This window comes from Etheostoma spectabile, chromosome 9 (assembly GCF_008692095.1).
Source record: "Etheostoma spectabile isolate EspeVRDwgs_2016 chromosome 9, UIUC_Espe_1.0, whole genome shotgun sequence".
NCBI classification, from domain to species: Eukaryota; Metazoa; Chordata; class Actinopteri; order Perciformes; family Percidae; genus Etheostoma; species Etheostoma spectabile.
Genome location: NC_045741.1, coordinates 34,414,973 through 34,439,972, shown reverse-complemented (window position 1 = coordinate 34,439,972; position 25,000 = coordinate 34,414,973). Strand labels below are relative to the sequence as shown.

The window sequence follows — 25,000 nt, the reverse complement described above, 5'->3', positions numbered from 1 at the left end:
GAGCGTAGCAGGCGGGTGCAGAAGACGTCAGCTCCGCCTTAATGCGAGGAGTGGGCGTGGCCAAATCCCAGATTGACAGCGTGCTGGCCTCCCCGCCGACAATCAAGGTCCTTCCGTCAGGGAGGATTTTACAGGAGCGGATGTAGTTATCCCTGTTCTGCTCGGACAAGATTAAAAAAGTTAAGTTTTGCCTGATGTGGAATAAGTAAAAAAAGACTTTATGAGATGGTAACATGATTGGAGACATTCAGGATATGAATATCGAAGGAAAGATGACATGGCCGATGAAAACAAATCATGTCAGTGACTATACTGTACATACACTTTTGTTTTCATGGCCTGATATGTAAATGTTTGTCAATGTACCCATTTCTATTTTTAAAACTTGTGTGTGTGCCTGTTTGACCTCCTCCCTGGTGTCTCACCAGACAGTCCAGCTGGGCCATGGGGCTCTTGCTTCCAGGCTGGCTGATGTCCCACACCTTGACGCAGCCCTTGCCACCGGTGTAGACGTGGCGCGTCGAGGTGCTGATGGTGACGGCACACACCACCTCTCCGTGGTTCAGGGTGTGAATCTGACGGGCGTGGCGAGGGATTCCCGGGCCCAGCAGGGCGTCGGGGGGAAAGGGCACCGGCTGCATCTGGCCGTCTGCGCTCACATGGAACGAGTAGGCACTGCAGAGAAGAAACCAGAAAGAAATCAATACTTCAAAAACTGAAGCGCTACAGCTAAAAATAAGAGTTTGGACTAGTATGTGCAGCAAAGAAGACTGGAGGACTGGAGAGATGGGCCAAAGAGAGGACAGACAAGATGGAATCAATCATTCAATCAATGAGCAAGTGAAAGCAGAGGAGCAACAGGTAAATAGACACACTGCACAAACAACTACACACAAGTCAGTGTGCAAGGGTTCTGATGACACTTTAATGGCCTTGGAACTTCAGTAATAATTGCCAGAATTCTGGCAATTACTTGGCCCACTGTAGCTGTAGGCGGGAATGCATGATGGCAGATTGTATTACAGGGCAGAGTCAGTGTGGCATTGCTAATGGCCGATCAATACCGTAGCGGTTGGAAGCCAAGGCTGCTTTATGATTTGAAATTAGCACCACGAGAATGAATTGCTACTCTCAACAAATGACAAAAACAACATTGTTCATCAGTCAGCACAGCCGAATGGACTGTGCGCAAGTGCGTTGGAAAAGGTGATCAAGACACTTGAAATTCCACAGTATCTATCTTTGTTAGACAGGGTTGAAAAGCGATGGGTGAATAGAAAAACTCAAAGTGAGCAGCTAGGAGGAACAACTACTAATTTGGATTATTATCCAATCCAAATATTTTTGGGATTGTCACTGAGCAAGTTTTGACTAAAGTATGTGCAATCTTCTGAGCCTAACTATTTGTTGAGCCTGACTGATTATCCTGCTCAGCTTTCACATATTTCTTTTTTAATCAACAGAAAATAAAATGAACTGTTTAATGACCCTGTGTAGTTGGGGAACATACTACAATAACTATCCATGTTAAACATGTACACACAAATAGTATTAAAATGCTTCAAATATGTGTCCACCAAACTGAATATCGACAGTGCGAATACTCACGGCTTGCCGCCAGAGGAACCAGGCAGAGAAGAGGACAGCCCTGGCGCCCTCAGGTGAGACCGAGAGTCATATGCCACCTGGCGGGGATGAAAGAGTAGCAAACAATAACAGCTTAACAAAGGACTAACTTAAAAAATGCAACTGATTTCTAGATAAAAATTAAAAAAAAAAAACTTAGCAAGTACAGGTGACGTATGTTAACAGTTTTTTGTTAAAGGTCCCATGGCATGAGCATTTCACTTTATGAGGTTTTGTATCTTGGCATTCCCCCAGCCTGCCTATGGTCCCCCGGTGGCTAGAAATGGTGATAGGTGTAAACCGAGTCCTGGGTATCCTGCTTCACCTTTGAGAAAATTAAATCACAGATGGGCCGATCTGGAATCTTGTCCCTTATGACCTCATAAGGTTACGTCCCTTTTCTCGGCTTTGCCCACCCATGAGTGAGAGACATCATGGCTTTTAAACAAGCAAAGTGGCAGTTGGTCAAGGCCACCCCCCCCCCCCCCTCAAAAGCTACAGACTCAGAAATGGCACATACTAAGGAAAGCTCATTGTGGGAATGGCTCTAATGGCGGGAAAGAGACTTTAGATACAGTATTAGGGGAACACTAAGGTCTATATAAAAGCATCCAAAGAACACCATGTTATGGGACCTTTCAGATAGAGGTACAATTTAATGGGATGACTGTAACAATACAATCGCTGTAGGAAGACAAAGTCATTTCACTGTGAAGCAAAATTAAAACAATGGGGCGACCAAAGTGTGCAGTGTGAAACTTCTGCTGAAGTGAGTGATATTATTGTTCTGTCACTAATATGTGTTGAAACTGATAACAGGGTGGTGAACAGCGCACTGCAGTGTACATATTGCCTTAAGGCTGAGTATGTTGAAATTCTGTGGGAACTACATGTGGAGGCTACATACGTACATGTTTCTGATGCTTACTTATGTTTACTAATTAGGAAGACAACATGGGGCGTGTTGAAGAAAGGCTAAACCTTCTTTCAGCAGTGCTGCACAGGTTAGCCTTTTGTGATCCAGATAAGCCATTTCAATTAAAATACTTCTCTCTATGAATGTCACTCTCTATCAAAGAGAATTACAGAATGTAGACATGATAACTTTAAGTATAAAATGAATGCACAGTACCTGTGTTCTGTGTTAACAGTACCTGATAACACAGAACACATTCTAGCTTTAAACAGTCAGAGGGTTCAAGTTGATGCTTAACTATAAATCAAACCTTGACAGAGAAGAATAACTTGGCCTTTACTCACCATGGGGCTTCGGGAGTAGGCATTGGCTGCTGCACTGATTTGTGGAGAGAGAGTTAGAGCCCCACCGAAACCTCCTGGGCTGGCCAGCTCCCCATTCAGGCCTGCGTGGGACACCACGCCAAAATGAGCTGGGTATGAACCAGAGGGCACAGACATGGGACTGCGGAGAGCTGGGCAGGGAGGGAAAAAGGAAGGAGGGATTGAAGGATGGAAATAAAGAGGGGAAACAATAAATGGCACACAAGCACAAACACAGTCACAGAGGGGCTGAGAAGAATGGAAATCTTTTTCTGTCATTAAACTTTATTTCTTGAGCTTCAAGTACAACAATGCTCGTCATGGTCTGCTGGCCACAGAGGAGCACACGCAGCAGTTAAGAGCCTTGCTTAAGAGCACCGCGGTAAGAGTTAGAGTCAGAGGGGTCTCACTTTCTCTTATGGTTTTCAAAAGAATCAGTCCTATAGGCATATTTTCTGTTTAACTTTGCTCTGATCAAATCAAGACATTTTTGCACAAAAGCAGTAAACTATTACTGCATGAGTAATGTCTTTGCATAAACAAATGAGGAAATGGAAAAACCGAGGAACAAGAGGATATATGGCATGAAGGATGGAGGTAGACTGGAAGCAAATCCCATTCAGGTCATGACAGTCTAATTCAGGGAGCTAAGGTCCAGCTAGTTCAGTTTACTTAAATAAGCTCAATTAGAAAGTACTTGTAAAAGTAATTGCTTTCTCCACTAGTAATGAATTGTGTAATCACAAAACAATTTTAGAACTTTTTCACGAGTTAGTAGTTACAAATGTAAAAAGACCAGTTATAAATGTATGTAGTAGGTTCAATTTTGGATAACCTATTATAAGTATTAGCACGCTCCTTTTTCAACAGTTACACTATCGCAACAACATTTTTAGTTTTAACATTTCATCAAGCTTGTTAACAGTCCCAGTCAGAGGAGTCTCACCAAGGGGGTCTGCGCTGGATGCTGCTTTGCTGACCAGACGAAGGCAGGAGGTGCTAGGACCAGGGGCTCCTGGGGCTCCTGGGGTAAGGGCCTCACGGTGGGACGGGGATGGGGTGCCAGACTTGGACAACGGAGACTGGGACTTATCCATCTTTAGAGAAGTCAAATAAAAAATACACAACATTTTAAAACCATAGCCAGGAATGAACAATCTAAGGATACAAAGTGAAAAATACTACAATTTTGTTGCAAATGAAAATAGGCAGAAAATCTTCAGTCTCATAAATCTACTGAAAACTACATTAATATGTTGTCATTAAGCAAAAGCCGACAGAACCCTCCCAGTCAGCAGAGTGCAGCAAATATCTGTCATACCTGTGCAGGGTCCTTGCCCTTCCCTGGGGTGGGGCTGCGAGGGTTTGGGGTGGAGGGAGCCTCTCCTGTGCTTGAGGAGCCCGGGAGCTCTTTCCTTAGGGTTGGAGCCCGGTCTAACCCATTCCCGTGGGGGGAGTGAGGAGGGCTGCCCACAGGAGAGTTAGGCTCCTGAATGACAAACAAAGATTTTTTTTTTTACGTGAATGCTGCTCCCTCTCAATTGAAGCAACTAAAGATCAAATTATTGTCACCATGATACCTTAAAAAAACCTCCCTGGTAATGTAATAAACCACTTTGCAGTGTTTTTGGTAAACGATAAAACTTCATTACCCCGACTGGAATTCCTGGATCGTATTTCACGGTCTCACCCATACCTGAAGCAACATGCCCCAATACTGCAGTCTTTTTCTTTATAATATTTTTTAAATCATATCTGTGAGCCAGCATGTGTAAAAGCTGAAAGAGAGTTTATGTTACAGCAGCAGGTTATAGAGTTTCAAAATACATTAAAAGTAAAATGCTGCCAAGGACACACCACACCATCTAGCGTTACACTCTGTATTGTGATTTGTAAAGGGATTCAGGGAGCATTATGAAACATGAAACAGTAGAGATTGTCACTATCGCTGGTACAGAAGTGTATGGACCTGGAGATAATGTTGCTGTTACAGCTGCTTTTATCACTGGAGCCACTGTTGAGCCAGCGCTGCCTCCCACAGAACAGTGCTGGGGTAAGCACTCCTCCCTGGGTCACAGTGATCAGCACAGACATTTTAGTGCTTACACACACCACACACACACAACACACCACACACAACACACACACACACACACGCACACACACACACACACACACCTCCCTTTTTCTGCCATTACCCACATTTGTCACATTTCTTTCTTCCTGCTTTTGTACCAGTTTCCAAATCACACAAGAGACTGGTTCCGCTTTTGTGTGCAATATCAAAATACAGAGAGCTTAAATAAAACATATTTTGCTACACTGCGTGAAGTATTTACAGAACTAAAATATTCCAGGGGCATAAACGGCTTTGCATATATTAAATGAACCAGACTGCAGTTATCTAATGAGAGAAGGGAGGGGGAGCAGGGTGAGAGGAGTGGGAAAGAAGAATTGAAAAGAAAAGAGACAGTGGAGAGATGGAAGAACTGAGGCTTCAAGAGGTTGGAGAGAGAACACAAATAAACAGAAGACGTATGGGAAGAAATAGGTAGAACAAGTATTTGTGAATGTGTGTGGACAGACACGGTTCACAAGAAGAGAACACAAACAGCGGTGGCTGATAATGAGCTTACAGAAGAGCTCTTCCTATTTACAAGGAAACTGCAGCGGAAAGCTGAACTAGCTACATACCTGCTGACACATTTCACACAGACACACACACAAGCACACACAAACCTAGGTTGCTATAGATGATAGGCATTATAAGAAGCAATCCAGCAAGAGAAATGAACATTATATGTGTGTGTATATGAACTACAAGATGATCCCTTCATTTCTTGATTATCAGAAAATTAGGTTAATTTAAATTTGAGCTTCTCAGATATAAATAATATTCTGCTTTTCTTTGTTATTGATAATGTATAAATCAATATACACTCACCCGCCACTTTATTAGGTACACCTGTCCAACTGCTCGTTAACACTTAATTTCTAAGCAGCCAATCACATGGCGGCAACTCAGTGCATTTAGGCATGTAGACATGGTCAAGAGAATCCCTGCAGTTCAAACCGAGCATCAGTATGGGGAAGAAAGGTGATTTGAGTGACTTGAACGTGGCATGATTGTTGGTGCCAGAAGGGCTGGTCTGAGTATTTCAGAAACTGCTAATCTACTGGGATTTTCACGCACAACCATCTCTAGGGTTTACAGAGAATGGTCCGAAAAAGAAAAAACATCCAGTGAGCGGCAGTTCTGTGGGCGGAAATGCCTTGTTGATGCCAGAGGTCAGAGGAGAATGGCCAGACTGGTTCGAGCTGATAGAAGGGCAACAGTGACTCAAATAACCACCCGTTACAACCAAGGTGGGCAGAAGAGCATCTCTGAACGCACAGTACGTCGAACTTTGAGGCAGATGGGCTACAGCAGCAGAAGACCACATTGGGTGCCACTCCTTTCAGCTAAGAACAGGAAACTGAGACTACAATTTGCACAAGCTCATCGAAATGGACAATAGAAGATTGGAAAAAACGTTGCCTGGTCTGATGAGTCTCGACTTTCTGCTGCGACAGTCGGATGGTAGGGTCAGAATTTGGCGTCTACAACATGAAAGCATGGATCCATCCTGCCTTGTATCAACGGTTCAGGCTGGTGGTGGTGGTGTCATGGTGTGGGGAATATTTTCTTGGCACTCTTTGGGCCCCTTGGTACCAATTGAGCATCGTTGCAACGCCACAGCCTACCTGAGTATTGTTGCTGACCATGTCCATCCCTTTATGACCATAATGTACCCAACTTCTGATGGCTACTTTCAGCAGGATAATGCGCCATGTCATAAAGCTGGAATCATCACAGACTGGTTTCTTGAACATGACAATGAGTTCGCTGTACTCAAATGGCCTCCACAGTCACCAGATCTCAATCCAATAGAGCATCGTTGGGATGTGGTGGAACGGGAGATTCGCATCATGGATGTGCAGCCGACAAATCTGCGGCAACTGTGTGATGCCATCATGTCAATATGGACCAAACTCCCTGAGGAATGCTTCCAGCACCTTGTTGAATCTATGCCACGAAGAATTGAGGCAGTTCTGAAGGCAAAAGGGGGTCCAACCCGTTACTAGCATGGGGTACCTAATAAAGTGGCCGGTGAGTGTATGTGGGTTTTTGATATTTTTTATGACATTTTACAGACCAAAGGATAAATCTATCGAGCTAATAAATTATTCATATATTAGTCAATAATGAAAAAAATTGTTTCCCTGTCTGCAAACTAAACAGAACAAAATAATAATCACATATGAAACGATAATATTACAGTAAGTCTATTAAGTAATTTTGTAGGCTACAGTATGTCTATGCTTATTCTTTAGGCAATTACCAAATTCTTTGTACTAGTGGCTTTTTCGAAAACACAGCCACATGAAAAGTGACTCTTGACAAATTTGTATTGTCCAAGACTGTCAAAATACTCAAATTTAGCCTCAAACTAAATGATGCAAAAATAAATGTAACGCACGCACGCACACACACACACACACACACACACACATAAACACACACGCACACACGCACACATACCCAGAACTGTTTTTGAATTGAACAGCCAGACATTCAGCCAGGCATACAGGGTTATGCAGAGGAAGGAAGATGGTTCCAAGCGGTGCCAAGTACATCTATAGTTCCCGCGAGCAACACTAGTCCTCCCAACGTTGGATTCATGTGTAATTCATGTGTGGGCTGCAACACAGTGTCAGAGAGCTTCTGTAGGATAAAAGTGGCTTGAAACTTGTGGCTTTGCAGGGAAATCAAAGATACTTTCTGCAACAGGGATGTAGAGCTCTTTCCCAAGGACATTGCTTTGAGGACGTGTGCGGGTGGGAGAGAGAGAGAGAGAGAGAGAGAGAGACAGACAGACAGAGAGAGAGACAGAGAGATTGAAGCGTGTTCTGTAGGTGAATTAAATATTTTCATATTTTCCATAATGAAGAAGGAAAATTAAGTAAACGTTGGTAGTGAAGGTAGAATATTTTTAAAACGGTTAGAAGAAATGTCTTTCTGTGAGATGTGTGACTTCTGTGAGTGTGGTCACAGGTTGCTCTATTGACAAACTTTGTCATTAAGTAATGATTAAACAGAAAGTAACCCATATGTCCCTGATGGGTTACTTTTGCTATTGCTCTACTTTGTCTGATAGTGGACAACCAGAATAACCACAAAATCAGACTGAATAATACCTAGTAAGAAACTGCTATTGGTTTAATCAAGTACCATTGGCTTGGTTTGTTTTTGGATGTATTTCAGGTGAGAAACCACACATGCCTCACATATCCCACCAGCTTCACTTGCCCAGAAACGGAAGAAAACCCCCCTTAGTACTTAATAAAATAAGTTTAATTTTCATCTCCTATACAAACTGACAGGCCTCATGGCCATGGATTATTTTATATAACTTACCAAATAACTGTAGAGACAATCTAAGATGTTTTGTAAATACTTCTGAGATATAGCTGTTCACCAAATACACCTCACAATGGTATGATAAAGTGTTAGCAAGTGTGTGCTGGCATACATACAAATTAACTAGAGCTTTCCCTGTACTTTAAAACAGCAATAACTGAGCTTCCGGCCTTTCAGTGAAAACAGAATACCAAAATATTATCACTTTAAGTTGATATGGAAAAGTTGTTAGAAAACAGTCTGGAAAAAACCTTTTCAGAAATATCCAGCTGACAATAAGCAACATTAACATTCATTTGGAAGCAAATTTCTAGCCACAATGTTGAACACATGTTCAATATTTACTCTCCCTTTAGCTCTGGTTTGGTCTCCACCACCTCCTGATGGAAATATCTGACTCTTTAGCTGCTAAAAGCTCCACTGTGTTCACCAGCTAGGTACTAACTTTGTCTGCCATTTGGTGCTGAGGAGGTACTAGTGTACAGCAAAGATTTCCACATTGACACTAGACATTTTTTGAGTGAAAGACGTGACATTTAGCAATACTAATACTGCAAAGTGTTGTGCTAATGCTGGGAACATCAAATTGTATCTTTATAGTTGTATCCATATGATGTGCAAGACTTAGGTTAATATTTAACCAGGTCCTAGGGCTAGAGGGATGTGTTAAGCAGACCCCATAAAGTTATCCTACAACTGATCTTGATACTGTACTGTATGGGTGGTAACTACAGGACAATAACAATTTAGTGTTAGGGACAGATCAGATGGCAAGGGAGACTTGAGACTTGACTTGGACTCTTGGCAAAAGACTTGAGACTTGACTTGGACTCAAGCTCAATGACTTGAGACTCAACTTGGACTTCCAAAAAATGACTTGTGAGTTTTTTTAGATTTGTTTTACTGAAAGCAGCTGCCTGCTGCATCTGAAAACGAGATTGATGTGTGCGGTGAGAGTGAACCAAGTTCAAGTGAGCTTTAAATAAGAAAATACTGAACTTAAAAGTTGCTAAAATGCTCTGTAGAGCTGAGGCAAAGAACAGGCAATAACCTTCTGTTCACAAGCGAACCCTTTCACATGCAAGAAGTCCATAGTTATTGTCCAATTGATTAATTATGAGGATGTCAAAAATATTTATAAAGATAGGCAACTTACTTCATTGGAAACGTCCACCACAAGATTGTCTTCACTCTTGTCTCCATCACTGTCCTGAGGAGCAAAAGATAAAAGGTAAAATATTCTCTATTTCTATATAGATAAGACAACTGTTTTATTGGTTCCTTCTTCTCTCTATCGCCCACAGAGACATGCAGTACACTGTTGGGAACATTAATAATTGAGATGGAAACACCAAAAACACACACAAAGTCCACACACAGATCGATATATCAATATCACTGGCTGCTCTTTGCTTCCTTCCACTGTCCTCCATGCAACATTTAACACAGAGATACTGGATTCCATATATTCTCACCAAAGAACTCATTCTCATCAAAATTTCGATCTCTCTCTCTCTCTCTCTCTCTCACAAACACACACATACACACTGTTGCTCTTTCCTCATCGATGGCACATTTTCGTTCTTCCTCTAGCCATCTCTCTATATCTCTCGCTTCCTTTTTCTGGGGTGAGAACGATGGCACTTAGTCACCATGGCAACAGTGCTTTGATGTGATCATGGCCTGATATTCCTATTGACATCAGTGTGGGGTGACATCAGTACCTAATTATACAGAGCCAAAGCAGGGCTATGTCTACAGTCTATTCCTAGAACAAAAATACAGGAACAGAGAGAGAGTAACAGAGAGAGGAAAGAGAAGAAGTAAAATAATTGAGAGATGGAATAAAAATGAAAAGAAAACAGGAAGAGAGAAAAACAAAGTGAGAACAAAACCCAGAGAAATTGAGAGACGTTGATGAAGAGACAGATATATAGAAGAGCAAAACAGGAAAACAGTGAGAAATGGGAGCTGTAATGTGGCTTGACAGACAAAAAGAGAGGAAAAACATTCTGAGAGTGGAAACTATCTGTACTTGTTCTCGCTCTAAAATAGTGGGAAGATTTGGACTGTTGTTGTTGGTACCAAACTGATTTAGCTGAAGGCCGTCTTGCACAGACAGGCTCCCAGTGTCAAGCAATCCTCCAGACTGCAAACACACAGCCATCTAATTCATTACAGCTATCTGCCTTGGCTGTCTCTCTTCTGGCGTTGCCTCGCCTGAGGCTTTCTGCTCTTCCTCATTGGATCCATCCAAACCAAACACAACTCTAATTGGCCGGAGGCCCCCTGAACCCTGTGTGGCCTATAATGTCATAGGTGATGTTTTACGTACACATACACACATACACACACACGAGTGTGTCTTACTATCTTTGTGGGGACCCGTCAGTGACATAATGCATTCCCTAGCCCCTTACCTTAACCTTTACCATCACAAATAAAGGCCTAACCTTAACCCTTACCATCACCCTAACCATAACCTAATTATTACCCTAATCTTAAAACCAAGTCTTAACCCTCAAACAGCCCTTTAAAGTTGTGTGGTCCAGCATTTTGACCCCACAAAGCTGTCCGGACAACACAAGTTATACTGTATTTGCTGTTTTTGGAACCCACGAATGTAGTTAAAGAAACACACAAAACACACACCCCACACACACACACACACACACACACACACACACACACACACACACACACACAAACATATGCACACTGTGATGTCTCTGGTGTGTATATGTGGCTTTACTTTAATCTATTTTGTAAAAGTTATGCACATATGCACATCAATAGCTGACTAATAGCATTTTATAAGAAGTATTTATCTATTTATTGTTTGTTTCCATGCCATTTCTTTGCAACTACTCCTTTGGTCATCATTTAAAGCAACAACTTATCTCATCTTATAAGGACAAGGACACACAAAAACACATACATAGGAGTGTGGCGGAAGGGGCTCTTTATCATCACAGCGCCTCCTCTTTGCCTCAGCTCCTCCCTGCGAGGAGGAGTAGCCTCCTGATGGGCCCTGGCGCTCCTCAGTGGGCTGACTGTCTGTTGATGACACTGACTTACTCTGAAGAAAGACAAGGACAAAAACACAAGTATAAACACACAAACGTTTACTGATACTACCACAGACACAGATATTGAGAGACACACCTAACACACAAAGTAAAAACAGGTCATTAAATATGTGTTTATTCAAATGCAGCATTGTACAAACACGTAAAACACACCCACATCCACTAATGTAAAGCTCGTGATGTGAAAAAACATGCACACACAATCAATCTGTAGACATTAGCTCAGGTAAAGAATGAAAAGCACACTTAGCGGTGACACAAATATTAAGAAAAAGACCCATAAACACACACACACACACACACACACACACACACACACACACACACACACACACACACACAGCAAGAACAGCAGACGTAAGCACAGGTTAAGACACAGCCATAGAAGCACACAAGATAGTGTATAAAGCTAATTAGTGCTCTCCCCTCGACACACCAGTCCGCGTATAAAATATGACTCTCATTATTGGGCAAATAAAGCTGTGCAGGCATATTTACAATACAGCCTGGCCTGGTGCTTAGCACTCAGAAAAGTCGATCAAAGCATTGTGTTGTTTGCATTGGGGCAGGGGCCAGAGGTTTGGTGAGGGCCACTTGTCATTCTCTGTCCCCCTGTGGGGAGGACAAGAACAGTGAGGGTTTAACACACCAATGAGTCACACAGGAAGGAGCCCACAGGGCCGACAGGAAGGAGCGCTGGACAGAAGAGGAGAAACCACACAATGGACCTCAGTGCGGCACAACAAACTTCTCTCTCTTCTTTCTTCTTCTTCTTCTCCCCCTCCTCCTCCGCCTTCGTCCCTCTTCTCCTGACTTCCTCTCGCTGTCCCTTTTTTCCCCTCCATTTAAAATTCCAACATGTTTTACTGGTGCGGGGCTCTCTGACAAATGCCAATTGATATGCATCTCTCCCCTGCCTTCTCTCCCTCCCCTCTGTTTACCAAACACAGCGATGCTTGGCTAAGTTCATTACAAACCTCAACTCATATGAGAAATATTTTTCTGGTTCTTAACAATCAGCATTGTGTTTAGCAATTGAATTATGCAAAGGGTTTCATTTTGGACAAAAACAGAAAGAGAGAGAGAGAGAGAGAGAGAGAGAGAGAGAGAGAGAGAGAGAGAGTGTGTGAAAGTTAAGTCAGTAGCACTCTTAAATAATTTTCATTTTGCAATAAAAGCCAGAACAAAGACTTGCTGGTATTTTTTTTAACAACCTCTCCCTCCCTATTTTGCTTGGACTTTTTTTCTTCCTCTTTAGTCTCTCTCTCTCTTTCCTTTTCCAATTTCACTCTCCATCTCCCTCTAGCCCACTCCCTTCTCTCTGTGTTATCAACAGCTACACTGATGAAGGCCAGCTGTCCATTGCAGCCAGTACAGTAAGCGAGTGTTCACACGGTTTCAATAAAGCAGAGCAATCTGCAGCCAGAGAGAATAGGACAAGCCATAGACATCCACTGAATTTCAATCAGCCAATTTGCACTGCATTAATTCTCCAGGCAATTAATGGGGACTTTTAACTACAGTGACATAAAATATGTGCAAAACCTGTGAGGCAAGATGAACACTTGTATACATTTCATGATTCACTGCATGTTGCATTTACTCTAAGGATTGATTTAGTTATTTCTTGAAACCCATCAGTTATATGAATATGACTGAGCCACCATACGATCAAATCTAGCCTTCACACTTAATTAATGGGCTGTTGAATCTGAACTTGCCTCACGATACCCAAACAATACTTATGTCAGAATACAATATTGCGATTTTAAACATATTGCAATATTCTGCACTATATTGCAATTTATTACCTTATTTACAACTTTTTTCCCCCAATTTCAAATCATGTCCCCAATTATACCCGTTTATCAACACTTGTTGGATTCTAAAAGATAAATTTCTCTGTTTGTTCATCTCACTGCTATTGCTGCAAAATGGGATTGTTAAGCAGATAAACTGGCCAACACATATATAGATAAAGATCTATACTTGGCGTCTGTGTATCTATACAGTATTTCCACAGAAAATATCGCGATACAATGCTGTATCAATTTTTCCCACACCCCTACTGTTTACTGTACCTTTCATTAGCAAAGTTTTGGAAAGCTACTGTACATAAATATACAGGGAAAGCATGTTTTCTAGAAGGCAGAGTACATGTTTCAGAAGGTCCCCACATCTCCTGCAGCCCTGGCAGTTGGGAAATTCTACACCAAATGTTATCTTATGATACAACAGAGCAAGTTCTGTTGGGAAACATCTTTACAAAAGGATCTCGGTGGTGTGATACTGATGTTGTTGTTTTTTAAAATCAGACATTAAGGGTCCTCCTATAGTTGGCATATTATAATATAGATGCATAGTACACTCAAGTAAACATTTTTAAAGAAAGAGTTGCTCGTTTCTACAGACACTGACTGCAGCATTTACCCTTAACTTGGTTTTAATCCTTTCCCTTGTTCTGTAAATCTTGTAGATTACCAGAACATTTGTGGTGCTGAGAAACAAACAGTTGGTTGTTCATCCATTCATTCAATTTGTACTTTCTTCCAGATAACAGGGAAATGCTGTGAGCTCAGATGTTAGTGTGATGTAGAATAACCTTGAGGAACTCAAGGTTGATAGCGCTGAGAAGCTATTGTGCTTGTGTTGAGCTGTGCTACTCCTGGCTGAGCTCCAGCAGTACACAGCCTTTTTTAGAGGCCACTTTACAGTGCGTCTCCATTTCCCTCCGTTTATCACTGTCACACGTGCACACACACACACACACACACACCACACACACCACACACACACACAGACACCGACACACACACAGAAATGTGGGTGTAGACAACACTGTACACAAATACACAGCTATGTACTCACCCTGCTAGGTGCTCCCTCTGGGATGAGGCGGAGAAAGGTAAAGAAAGAGAACAGAGTAGAGAAAAAAGAGAGTGGGAGAGAGGAGTAAAGGGGAAAAGAGAGAAAGTTGGACGTCAGTGCTGATAATAATAACAGTCCGCCAGTCAGCCAAGGTTAGGCTGAACTATGACTTCCACTCTCTAAAGATACAGACCCACTATTGTGCCTAATTCTGGCCTCCTTGTTATCTTTCCCTCTCTCTGTTCTCCAACTAGACAAAGCTAGCTGTCTTCCCCTGCCACCTCTTTCAACGCTCTCTGTCTTTTCACTCATTCTTCCTCTCGTATGTGAGAACAGAAACACACACAGCTGCAGACATGCACAAGCTCTCACACAGATACTTAGTACGTTAAAATGAACAAACTGATCTCTCTTTCTCTCTCCCTCTCTACTCTTACTCTCATGCCTTCTTCTTTTCTCTCTTCCTAGCTCTCGATTTATTCATGAGAAAGTCTCTCTTGGCTCTGTGCCTGAAACAAAGCGCAAAGATAACATATTCTATCGGGGTGAATGAAAGTTCATTGGGAGAAAGCGTTTCTCTTTACACAAGTGCCATGAATACGTCTGTCCATATTATGACAGCAATCTAAACAAGGAAGTTCAAATTCAGTGCAAAAGGTGATTTGCTGTACAAATTAAGCAAAAGCTGCCAGTCACAGCTGATGTATAGTTTTGCTTTGCATTTTATCTGGTCTAAAATGTTTAAAACAATGATCTGTTTTGTATGCTGTAGCTGTTTATCTCACTGCTGCTTTGTGCCCATTCTAGTATGAAATAAATTAAATTAAACACACAAATGCTCACCTGTACATTCAGAAATGCAAACATTTTATGAAGAAAAAGACTGTAATATCTGATTTTAGATGATTTCCCAGTCTGTTACTCTACCTCACTTGTATTAAGCTTGCTAAACATCTTCTCAACACATTTAATAGTGTGATTGATTTTCAATGAGGAAACCTTTTGCGTACACTGACCTGAAACAACTGCAAGTACACAAATCTCCACTACAACTAGGATATACTCTAGGGCTACTTTAGGCCTATGAATGCAAAAAACTTTGTATTTATTAACAACATTTAACCTGCCCAGAATAAATCCTGCAGCAAATAGAATTTTTGTCCAATCAAGAGTAATCTTACTATGAACTTTGGGTCATTAAACCGGCTCGACTGTCTTCTGGTTAATGAAAGCAGGCTGTCACTGACTGAGAGTCACAAGATCAGAAGAGATTAACTACCCTTTTTTCATAGGAACTCCACTTTTGAAGACCACCTTGCTAGAATATTTATTTAATATAATATGTGTTTTGGGAGACACAATTAAGGATTAAATGTCTACGGGTCTTTACCTCTGAGATGTTCGGGATCAAGGTGGTTGCGGTCGTCTTTGGAGGCAAGGTGTGCCGAGACCCCCAAAGCCCCTGTCAGCGCAAGAAGCCCTGAGCCCCCTGCCCCCAGGGACAGGCCTGATGGGTGTGGCGTCAGAGGAATGCCAGGAGCATGGTGAGACAGGTGCTGGAGCTGCTGCTGCTGTGGCCACAGGGGAAGGAGGGAGCGGGGAGGGAGGGTTCAGGGAGGGATAGTGTCATATAAGGGGGTGGGTGGTTAGAAAAAACAAGGTATAGAAGAAATGGATAGGATATAAGCATTAGAAAGTGCAAAGAACAAAGGAAGAAGGGAAATATGGGGGGAAGGGGAAGTGGGGGTTGTGCATAGAAAAGGGCAGGTGAGAGAGATATTAGAAAGGGAGGCCGTGAATGAAATAATATCCACATGGAGAGCTCAATAGTTAGAGAGGAAAATAAAGAGATTAGTGGATTAAGAGGTGGAAAACATGGACACCAAGGACAAGAAAGAGGAAAATGAAAGATGTAGAGAAGAAAATTAAATGGTCAGGATACACAGAGAAGGAAGAGGAGATGGAAAGAAGGAGAAACAGTGAAAAGAGCAAAAGGATGAATGGGACTTATTATGAAGGAAAGGCAGGAGGAGGAACATTGAGAAAGAGGCCAGGGGAAAACACAGAAAGGGAAGAAAATGTTTGAGTCAGAGAGAAAATGATGAGGAGGAACAGAAGGAGATCATGGTGGAAAGTGAAAAGTGAAGGAGAATAAGGTGAACAGGAAAAGTGTGCAGTTGAGAGAGCAAAAGATGAGACATAGAGAAAAACAATGGGAGAGGAAAAATGAGGACAGGGCCATACAGTAGTAGGAGAAAGATAATGATAAAAGATCAGAAAAGGAGAGATGAGAAAATCCAGAAAGAAAATGAACAGAAAGGCAGAGAGGAAGCAGAAAAAGAGGATGATGGAGGATAGAGAGAGAGAGAAGGGATTAAAGGAGCAGCTACAGATAAAGAAAGGCTATTAACCTGAGTCGAGCATTATGATGTTTTTTTTGTGTGTTGTTTTGTCAAGCCAGTTTGTTCGACACACACACACACACACACACACACACCACACACACAAACACGCACGCACTCACTCATACACAGACACACAGACACAAACACCGAGACAGCATTGTATGTAGTGCTGGGAGGAACAAAGGGCTTTAAGTAGACAGTAATGTGATCAGTGCTCTTACAAGCTCTGGGAAGCCCCGTCCTTGCATCTACAAATGTACATGTGAGGACATATATTTGCAGATAGGCATGTGGATAGTATGTTGTTCCTGGTGATCATGCACTATTAAATGCAAGTATAGATGTATTTTGTATAGGTGTCAAACTAAATCATTGTAGTATTATGTGTGTCAGTTTGTATGTTTGGTTTTAATATGAAATTATCCAGAAATGGTATCCAACACAGAAACCTTAGTCCCGAGTTGTAATTAAAGCAGTACACATCATACTATTGGTGTACAGTTGGTGGACAGTAAAGGGATCAGTGCACAGACAATTCGAGCTGACTTATCTGATAACAATCACTGATTTCTTTCTCTTCTTGAACATATTTCAAAAGAGTGCTTCCACATGAGAGACAGAGGAAAAGCTACCAAGCTTACCCGTGTTATTTGGCAAGTGGGACTTGTTACTCCAAAACATTACTATATTTCTTATACTAATGCTTATTTAAACTACTATCAGCCATGGGCTTTAAAAATTGCTGTTCCCCAAATGTTATTTTTCTGGGAGCAGTAATTTATTACAGTTTGAAAAAATTGGAAACAGTGTCAGGAAAACAGGATGCAACATCTCATTTGCCGCTGCCACAATCAATTCATTGGGCTTTACACAACAGAAATACAACCCCACACTCTGAATGAGATGCTGATTAACATCTGATTCTAAAAGATTGTCTCTCTCAATGGTTATAGACTACTTTAAACACTGGATATATCTAAGAAAATAACCCTTCAAAAGCCATTTTCATTTAGAAAATCTTTGCAATTTAAAGCTGAAAATTAAAGCATTCGCTAGTACAATAAAAACCCGCCAGACTGAATCTACATTTACCACGATCAGCATCGCCATCTGGGGCTGTCAACGTGAACACCTAGAGTGATGTTTATGTTAATGTCTCACCTATTTGAAAGAATGCTGACTCTCATCAGTCAGATTGGTCCTTAGTTAATGTTAGCAATGCATAAGTGTAGGCGTAGTTGTGTGTGTTTGTGCTGTTAAGATGAATGGAAGGTGACTCACCCCGATAATGGCATTGAGTTCAGCCATGGTGACCTGCTTCGCCCTTTCCACTGCTTGGACCACCTGTTGCTGGTGCTACACACAAACAAACAAACACACACACACACACACACACACACACACACACACACACACACATGCACATATATTCAATGCCACAGAAAGAGAGTATAGTTAGCACTGCATTATTATCCATGCATTTTGTTACAGCATATAGTGTAAAGTAACCATAATGTATCTTGCATATACATTCATAATGTACAGTCAGTGATAATACAAGTATGGTATATAAATATAAATGTCTAGATTGGGAACCATTCATTCACACAACACAAACACTGACAAGAAGGTCACACACACACACCACACACACAGCACTCTACACACACCACCCACCTCCCACGCTACTAAACTCGGTCTGTTTACACTAAATCCAAAACACACACACAAACGCAAATACACATGGTCAACAGTGCTCCACATCAAAGCACAAGGAGTATAGTTGATGCAACACTGACGCAGAGTGTGAAACCTTTTCTATGCAATCATTCATAACTCTACAGTCAGTGAAAAAAGTATGTGTTATTAATGCAGTTGGAACTCCATTCATTCACACACCTACCACACACACAACAACACATACAGCACACAATAAACACACACAAACGTACTAAACATGCTCAGTCTTACTATAAGTATGTAATCAGTACACAAACAAATTGAGTTTGTGCAACATTGGAGCCAAGCACACAGGCACCACAGAAATGGTAATGGTGATGTTGTTGAATGATAAGAGGGCCCAAAGGAGTGACTGTATTTAATTTAAAGATAATGGGATCTAAATGTTCAGAAAAAAACTATTTATTATTACTCCTAAAGCCAGAGAGCCTTCTTTATAAAATACTATACAATTGGCTCTAATACCATAATAAGTTGTTCTGTATTGTTTCCAGTGACATTGATACTTGTGGGGATTTGTTTTATACCTTGTACCTTTTGATCTTATTCAGATTTAGTGCATAACCACAGGACCACATATGAGGCATATGCAGCTGACATGTTAATGGGACATGAAATTATTAATGCCGCAAAGATCAGCTTCAAAAACAGAAAAGCTACTTTGATCATAATGCAGTAATGTGAATTGTATTCACCACATTAGTAAACTATGATGACAATGATTCTAATTTATTTAATTTAATGATTAGCCAGATGTTTCTTTTAATGAAGATATATTTAGTTTCATGGGGTTTGATAAGATTAGGGTTATGATTAATTGGGATGAAATGCCAAACTATAGCTTTAAAATTGATCATAAAGTTGAATTAACACAATTCTGACAAAAACGTTTCTCTTTTTTCACACTTTGTTCTACCTTAGCACACACATTAAAATCAATGTTTTTTTATCAATATAATGAGAACTTACCTCTTGAGAGAGGAAAGGGATGATCTGAGCGCAGATGGCACTGAGACGCTTGACAATCTCCGCCTGTGATGGAAAGAGAGAGAAACAAGGGAAAGAAACAGAAGGAGTAAAGGATATATGATCGTGTTGCAGACCGTAAGATAATAGGTACACAATTAACACAGCATATGATACACCTTTAAAGCACATTAAGCCTTTGCTGCATTAAAACATCTTTCTAATGAGCTAGGAGTGCAGTCAGTGACAACTCTCCACAGAGAGAAGAAAAGTATAACATAGGTGGAAGGATGGAAAGATGGAGGCAGCATTAGCGCTCCAGGCATCATCAGGCCTTTTAGCATTACCACGCTCTCATTTAGTTTGGCCATATATACTCTTCAGCCTTCCTCCATCTCTTTCTTTGTTACTCTCTCACCACAAACACACACGAGAATACAGCTCTCTGCACACATGGACACATACAAACATAAGCCAACATTCTCTGTGTCACACATATACACACACACTAACACACTCGCGCACACATAGTGAACCTCTGCGGTGTGTCTAATTCTATCTGTCTGAGTGCCCTCAGCCTCATTTTGTTCTCTTCTTCACTCAGCCATTCCCTCTTTTTCTACAACAGCTCTCACACTGAGCCATTATTACCCTATTCATTCTCCTCCTCCCATCCTCCCGCCACCCCCCTCCTTTTTGTCTCATTTTCTCCCATCTTTCTATTTTTCTATATTATTCCCTTTCTCTTTATTTTAATTCGTCCTCCTTTCTTTTTCTCAGTTGCTTCTTTTCTTCCTTTAATATCAGTCTTCTTTCTCTTCTTTGTTACTTTGCTGTCACACATTTCCACGGCCATACACACTTATTTTCATTTTTACTCCCTCAATTTTTTTTTTTTCCCTCTTTCTTTCTCTGTATCCCTCTCTGCCCACTAATACTGTACATGTTTCTGGCACTTGAAGATACTGGAGAAGAACAGAGAAAGATAGCAAAGGGACGATTGAGGGCAATGCAATGATTGACAGGGTTGTATACATGTACATCATCATCCAAAGGCTCACACATTCAAGAACGCACGCATGCACGCACGCACGCATGCACGCATACACACAATCAGTCAGCCTGTCAGTTACAGCCAGTCTCATCGGCACTTTATAAACTTCATAAACTGGCTATCACCAGACACACAGCTGTGTTCCAAGGACATACACAGTCTTATCACATCATACATGTGTCAACGTATACATGTGTGTGAGTGTGAGTGTGTGTGTGTGTGTGTGTGCGTGCGTGCGTGCGTGCATTTGTGTGTATGTGTGTGTGAGAAGGAGTTTTTACAGAATTTCTTATTGCTGTTGATTCTGCTGTCATTTTTTGTAAAGACTACCGAATGTTTGTCTGCTTGACTCCACTTCATCCCTTTATTTGCTTTCTATTCTTTTCTAACTTTTTTTCTATTTCCATGCTGGTAATAGAAGATTACAGCATGGAAAAATATGAGACATGCATACAAAATTCATCAAAAAGAGCTGAGAGCCTAATGATGGCAGCATGAGCTGGCCATGTTGTCTGTTAACAGTTAGCAAATATATCTGTTTCCCTGTTTGAGTAAGCCTGACCTTCAGGTCTTGGAATTAGGAAATGTTCTCTTATCAGTCAAAAAACATCACAAGCTGCTAACATTTTAATCAGCAAATTGCCCAAGCTGAGAGAGGTTTACAGAATCAATTGACATGCAGTCCATAAATGTGGAGAAAAAGGAAGGTTCACCCCTATTGCTGACCACTAACTAGGGCTGGGCAATATATTGATGTTGTATCAATATTGCAATATGAGACTAGATATTGTCTTAGATTTTGGATCTATTGTAATATCGTAATATGGTAAGTGTTGTCTTTACCTGTTTTTTCAGGCTGCATTACAGTAAAGGGATGTAATTTGAACTTATCCGACTTTTCTAGCTGTTCTGTTATTTACCTTTACCCACTAAGTTATTAAATCATTTCTGGAATAAAATCTAGAATATTTATCAAAAATGTCATTGTGTAAAAAACATTTTGTTAAAGCACCAATAGTAAAGAATACAATATCGTCGCAATATCGACATCGAGGTATTTGGTCAAGACTATCATGATATTTGATTTTCTCTATATCGCGTGGCCCTACCACTAACCTAAGGTGCTATCAATTTGATTACAGGGACAACGGCAAAACGTTGCACATTGTACAGTACATGAATTACACGTTTCCTTTAATTCACTTAATTATATGGCATTATTTATTCTAAATCAACTCTTCTCCCCTTAGTAATATCTCGGCAACTAGACCTGATACACCAGATAGCTACCAAATGCAGATTGTCTTCAGGCAACAGATCAATTCAGATGGCCTTGCTCAGTTTTGGCCAGATAAAAGCCAATCGGACAGGACTGATCAAGGGCGTCGGACTGGGGGGAAAAGGGGAGAGAATACCCAGGGCCCTCATGTGAGGAAGGCCCAAAAATATGCTAGAATGAATAGCTGTAGATGTGGGGAGGGGCCCAAAGAAAATGCCTTTCTAAAGGGCCCGGAATTTTGTGCTATGCCCCTGGAACTGATGATTAACCATAAGTCAGAACCAGACAAAACTGACCTGAACATGGTCAATTTATGAAGGCTGGTTTCTTTCTGTTTCTAAAAGGTGGCTGCAAGTTTCATTTAAAGTTACACACATAAACATAACTAAATAGATATCAATAACAGCATACAGCATAAACAAACAGTACAAAGAAAATAAAGCTTTTGCTCAATTATGTAGACCCATTCAAAGCATTCAGAGCAAAAAAAAAATGATTGCAATAAAGTTGGCAATAAGGATTAACTCTTTTCTATGTTACAACAGAAGAAAGATCAGCCACTTTGCATGGCCTTGAATAATGTTATCCAGAGACAAATTCAATTTACTCCAACTAGTTCTGGAGTGATTAGTTCTTTGATTAATGGATCTCCCAGTGACCAATTATATTTCTCATATGATGAATGTTAGTCACATTCAGTATCAGCTAAAGAAAATAATAATCTGTAACATTAAAAAAAATGTTAGGATTAGCTTCCTACTTCTTTGTTTCATATGCAATGGCTGCCACAATGTATTGAACTACGGACTGTAAACTAAAAGCTAACTTAAGAAAGAATTATATGTGGGTTTAGCACTGTTAGCAGGCATTTCACATTACACTGAATTATTTGATTACTCGTTATTAACAAAAATTTAAATGGATGAAAGTTAAATCCCGGACAATGATTGTGTATTTTGCATATGTTTCGTAAATGTGAGTCAGCCGATGGATTTACAATAGAGTGAGCTGGGCTGAAGCAGTCTGCGCTGGGCCAGGTGTCAGAAACAACACGGCACAGTCTCGTTCCACAACCCTGCCAATGCACAGCCACCAGGGAGCACTGGCAAAGACTGGCCGGATGGAGGGATGAACGGATGGAAGGGTGAATGGATGGGTAGATACAAAGGAAAAGAGGGGGCTGTTCAATAAACACCTGAGGGTAGATATGCTGCCAACTGGCATGAGGCCAGAGAGACACAGAGAAAAGAGAGGCTTTAAATGAAAAAGAGATAAATGTAGGTGAGGGACAAAGAAGTACACACATTCTTTTCATTTTAAAGAGCAGAAATGTCCAAAATTATTCTCTAAAATACACAAATAGATGGAGGAATTGAAAGTGATAGTAGGGTTAGAGAAGAGGATAGCGAAGAAGACAAGGAAGAAGAAGAAATGAACTGTGCGACAAGGACAACCTGTTCCAGAGGCTGTGGCGCATATTAGCCTGTCTGAGGGGCATGCATGCACGCACGCATGCACGTGTGCTCAGACATCTCGTCAGATCATTCAATACATACCAATACACATACCAATAAAGCATAAATCCAAAACACCCATACCTATACTATTACATGTGTACATATCTTCTATGTTTAAAAAAACAGAAGTAATACTAAAAGCTTAGTAACCACATACTCACACCAGGGCTTACAAGTGAAGGCACCTCTGCATCAATCTGTGTATTGACTGGTTTTAAATGATCACTTAAGAGACTAAAAGCAACAGACAGCAAAGAGATCTCTGTAACTTGTCTGAAGTGGAGAGTTGAACAGAGTTTAATATCCTGCAAATTAGCAACAATTTGCTAATAGGTGTGTTCACCTAATGTTGAATTCTAAAACTTATTCTGACTTTGCCTATCGAGTGAAAGTTTTTTTTAAAGTTGACTGCAGCTATTTTTGCTGTCCCTGTAGTACATCCAGTTCCTCAGTCTATTTACAGCAAAATTATAGGAAAGAGAGCACATTTCCATTAAACTATCTCACCGTAAACAGTGATGTTGACAAGCGTTTTTTTTTTTTATTGTATAGTTTCTGCAATAACTGGCCTGCTGTAAATGGTGTGAAATCATGTTGAAAAAACCTCCAACAGCACATATCATACAATTTTAAACATACAAAGTAAAGGTCATATTTTGTGTCACAGTAATAGATTCTAACATTTTTCACCTAACTTTAACTGTCAATCAGGAAAAAATCCATCCGAGTACAAGGAACCAATTTCTACACTAACACTCGGCTCAGTATACCAGAATGCAATGCAGAGACTGGGGTTGTGCTTGAGGTGTACTGTAATTAAAAAAAAACTTGACTGGAAAAACTCATTCTCCTATATTTAACTATTGCTATTTCTCTTTTTCCACCCACATGTTTAAACACGTTCCCGCCTGTTCTGTGAAGGCTGTCAAAAGGTATTCGAGGAAATGTAGAAAATGACTAACTGAAGACAAAATAGATTAAATAGGTGGGCAGATAAGGCGGTGGGTACACAAAAAAAACAATAATAACACTCACTAACAAAACAAGCCATCACAGACTGATGATGTAACAGCGGTTCTGCATGTGGTATTTTTGTTAAATAATGAGCCAGCATTGACTGTTCTTCTGACAGAGACAAAGACGGCTTAAGAGGGACGGTGTCCTACTGGAGTACGATCTGCCCTCAAGCATTTTTTTTTCCAAATGCTTGGAATGACATAGTGTACTACGTTATGTAACTGTAGCATATTAGCAGGCTTGTACAAGGTTAGTCTATATCCTTGATGTTCCGCTTCCGGGATTGCTCCGGTGCCACAAGAAAATTCCACCGGATTTTTTGTCAACGTCCGTTACCCTCCGCTTTCTTTGTGTTGGAATTTTAAACTCTGGTGGATTTATGAGGACTATGGTTAGCTGCTCCTCAGATCTCTGCAGGGTAAATCCAGACAGCTAGCTAGACCATCTGTCCAATCTGAGTTTTCTTTCACACAACTAAAACAACTTTTTAACATACACGTTCCACCAAAACAAGTTCCTTCCCAAGGCTATTTTGCAGCGGCACCGTGCTGAGCTGAGTCCCGCCCATGAGGATTGTGATTGGTTTAAAGAAATGCCAATAAAGCAGAGCATTTTCTTTCTTCCATCCCGGAAAGCTATGTAGACTAGCCGGACCCTCCTCCAACGTGCTGTGGAAGTTGGTCTGACAAAGCGGGACAAG

General features: G+C 40.9%; 1 protein-coding gene and 1 long non-coding RNA gene across 5 annotated transcripts in view; one reads left to right on the top strand and one right to left on the bottom strand.

Annotated features, from left to right (window-relative positions):
* tle2b (TLE family member 2, transcriptional corepressor b) overlaps window positions 1-25,000 on the bottom strand; it is an 84,228-nt gene that overhangs the window by 7,138 nt on the left and 52,090 nt on the right. For 2 of the 4 annotated variants that reach the window (XM_032526930.1, XM_032526933.1), the window contains exons 5-16: window positions 19,437-19,499; window positions 18,009-18,083; window positions 15,713-15,893; window positions 14,323-14,339; window positions 11,304-11,444; window positions 9,522-9,575; window positions 4,226-4,393; window positions 3,851-4,001; window positions 2,887-3,056; window positions 1,609-1,685; window positions 426-675; window positions 1-157 (exon numbers count right to left, since the gene is read on the bottom strand). The exon at window positions 1-157 is cut by the window's left edge and continues 91 nt beyond it. In XM_032526930.1, coding sequence (XP_032382821.1) covers window positions 1-157; window positions 426-675; window positions 1,609-1,685; window positions 2,887-3,056; window positions 3,851-4,001; window positions 4,226-4,393; window positions 9,522-9,575; window positions 11,304-11,444; window positions 14,323-14,339; window positions 15,713-15,893; window positions 18,009-18,083; window positions 19,437-19,499 — 1,504 coding nt within the window. The remainder of the gene's footprint in view (window positions 158-425; window positions 676-1,608; window positions 1,686-2,886; window positions 3,057-3,850; window positions 4,002-4,225; window positions 4,394-9,521; window positions 9,576-11,303; window positions 11,445-14,322; window positions 14,340-15,712; window positions 15,894-18,008; window positions 18,084-19,436; window positions 19,500-25,000) is intronic. The other 2 variants (XM_032526932.1, XM_032526931.1) reach the window with 2 other exon arrangements.
* On the top strand, window positions 9,111-13,572 carry LOC116696157 (uncharacterized). The gene is made up of 3 exons (XR_004333640.1): window positions 9,111-9,248; window positions 9,628-9,633; window positions 13,561-13,572. It is a non-coding gene; the product is annotated as an uncharacterized LOC116696157 (long non-coding RNA).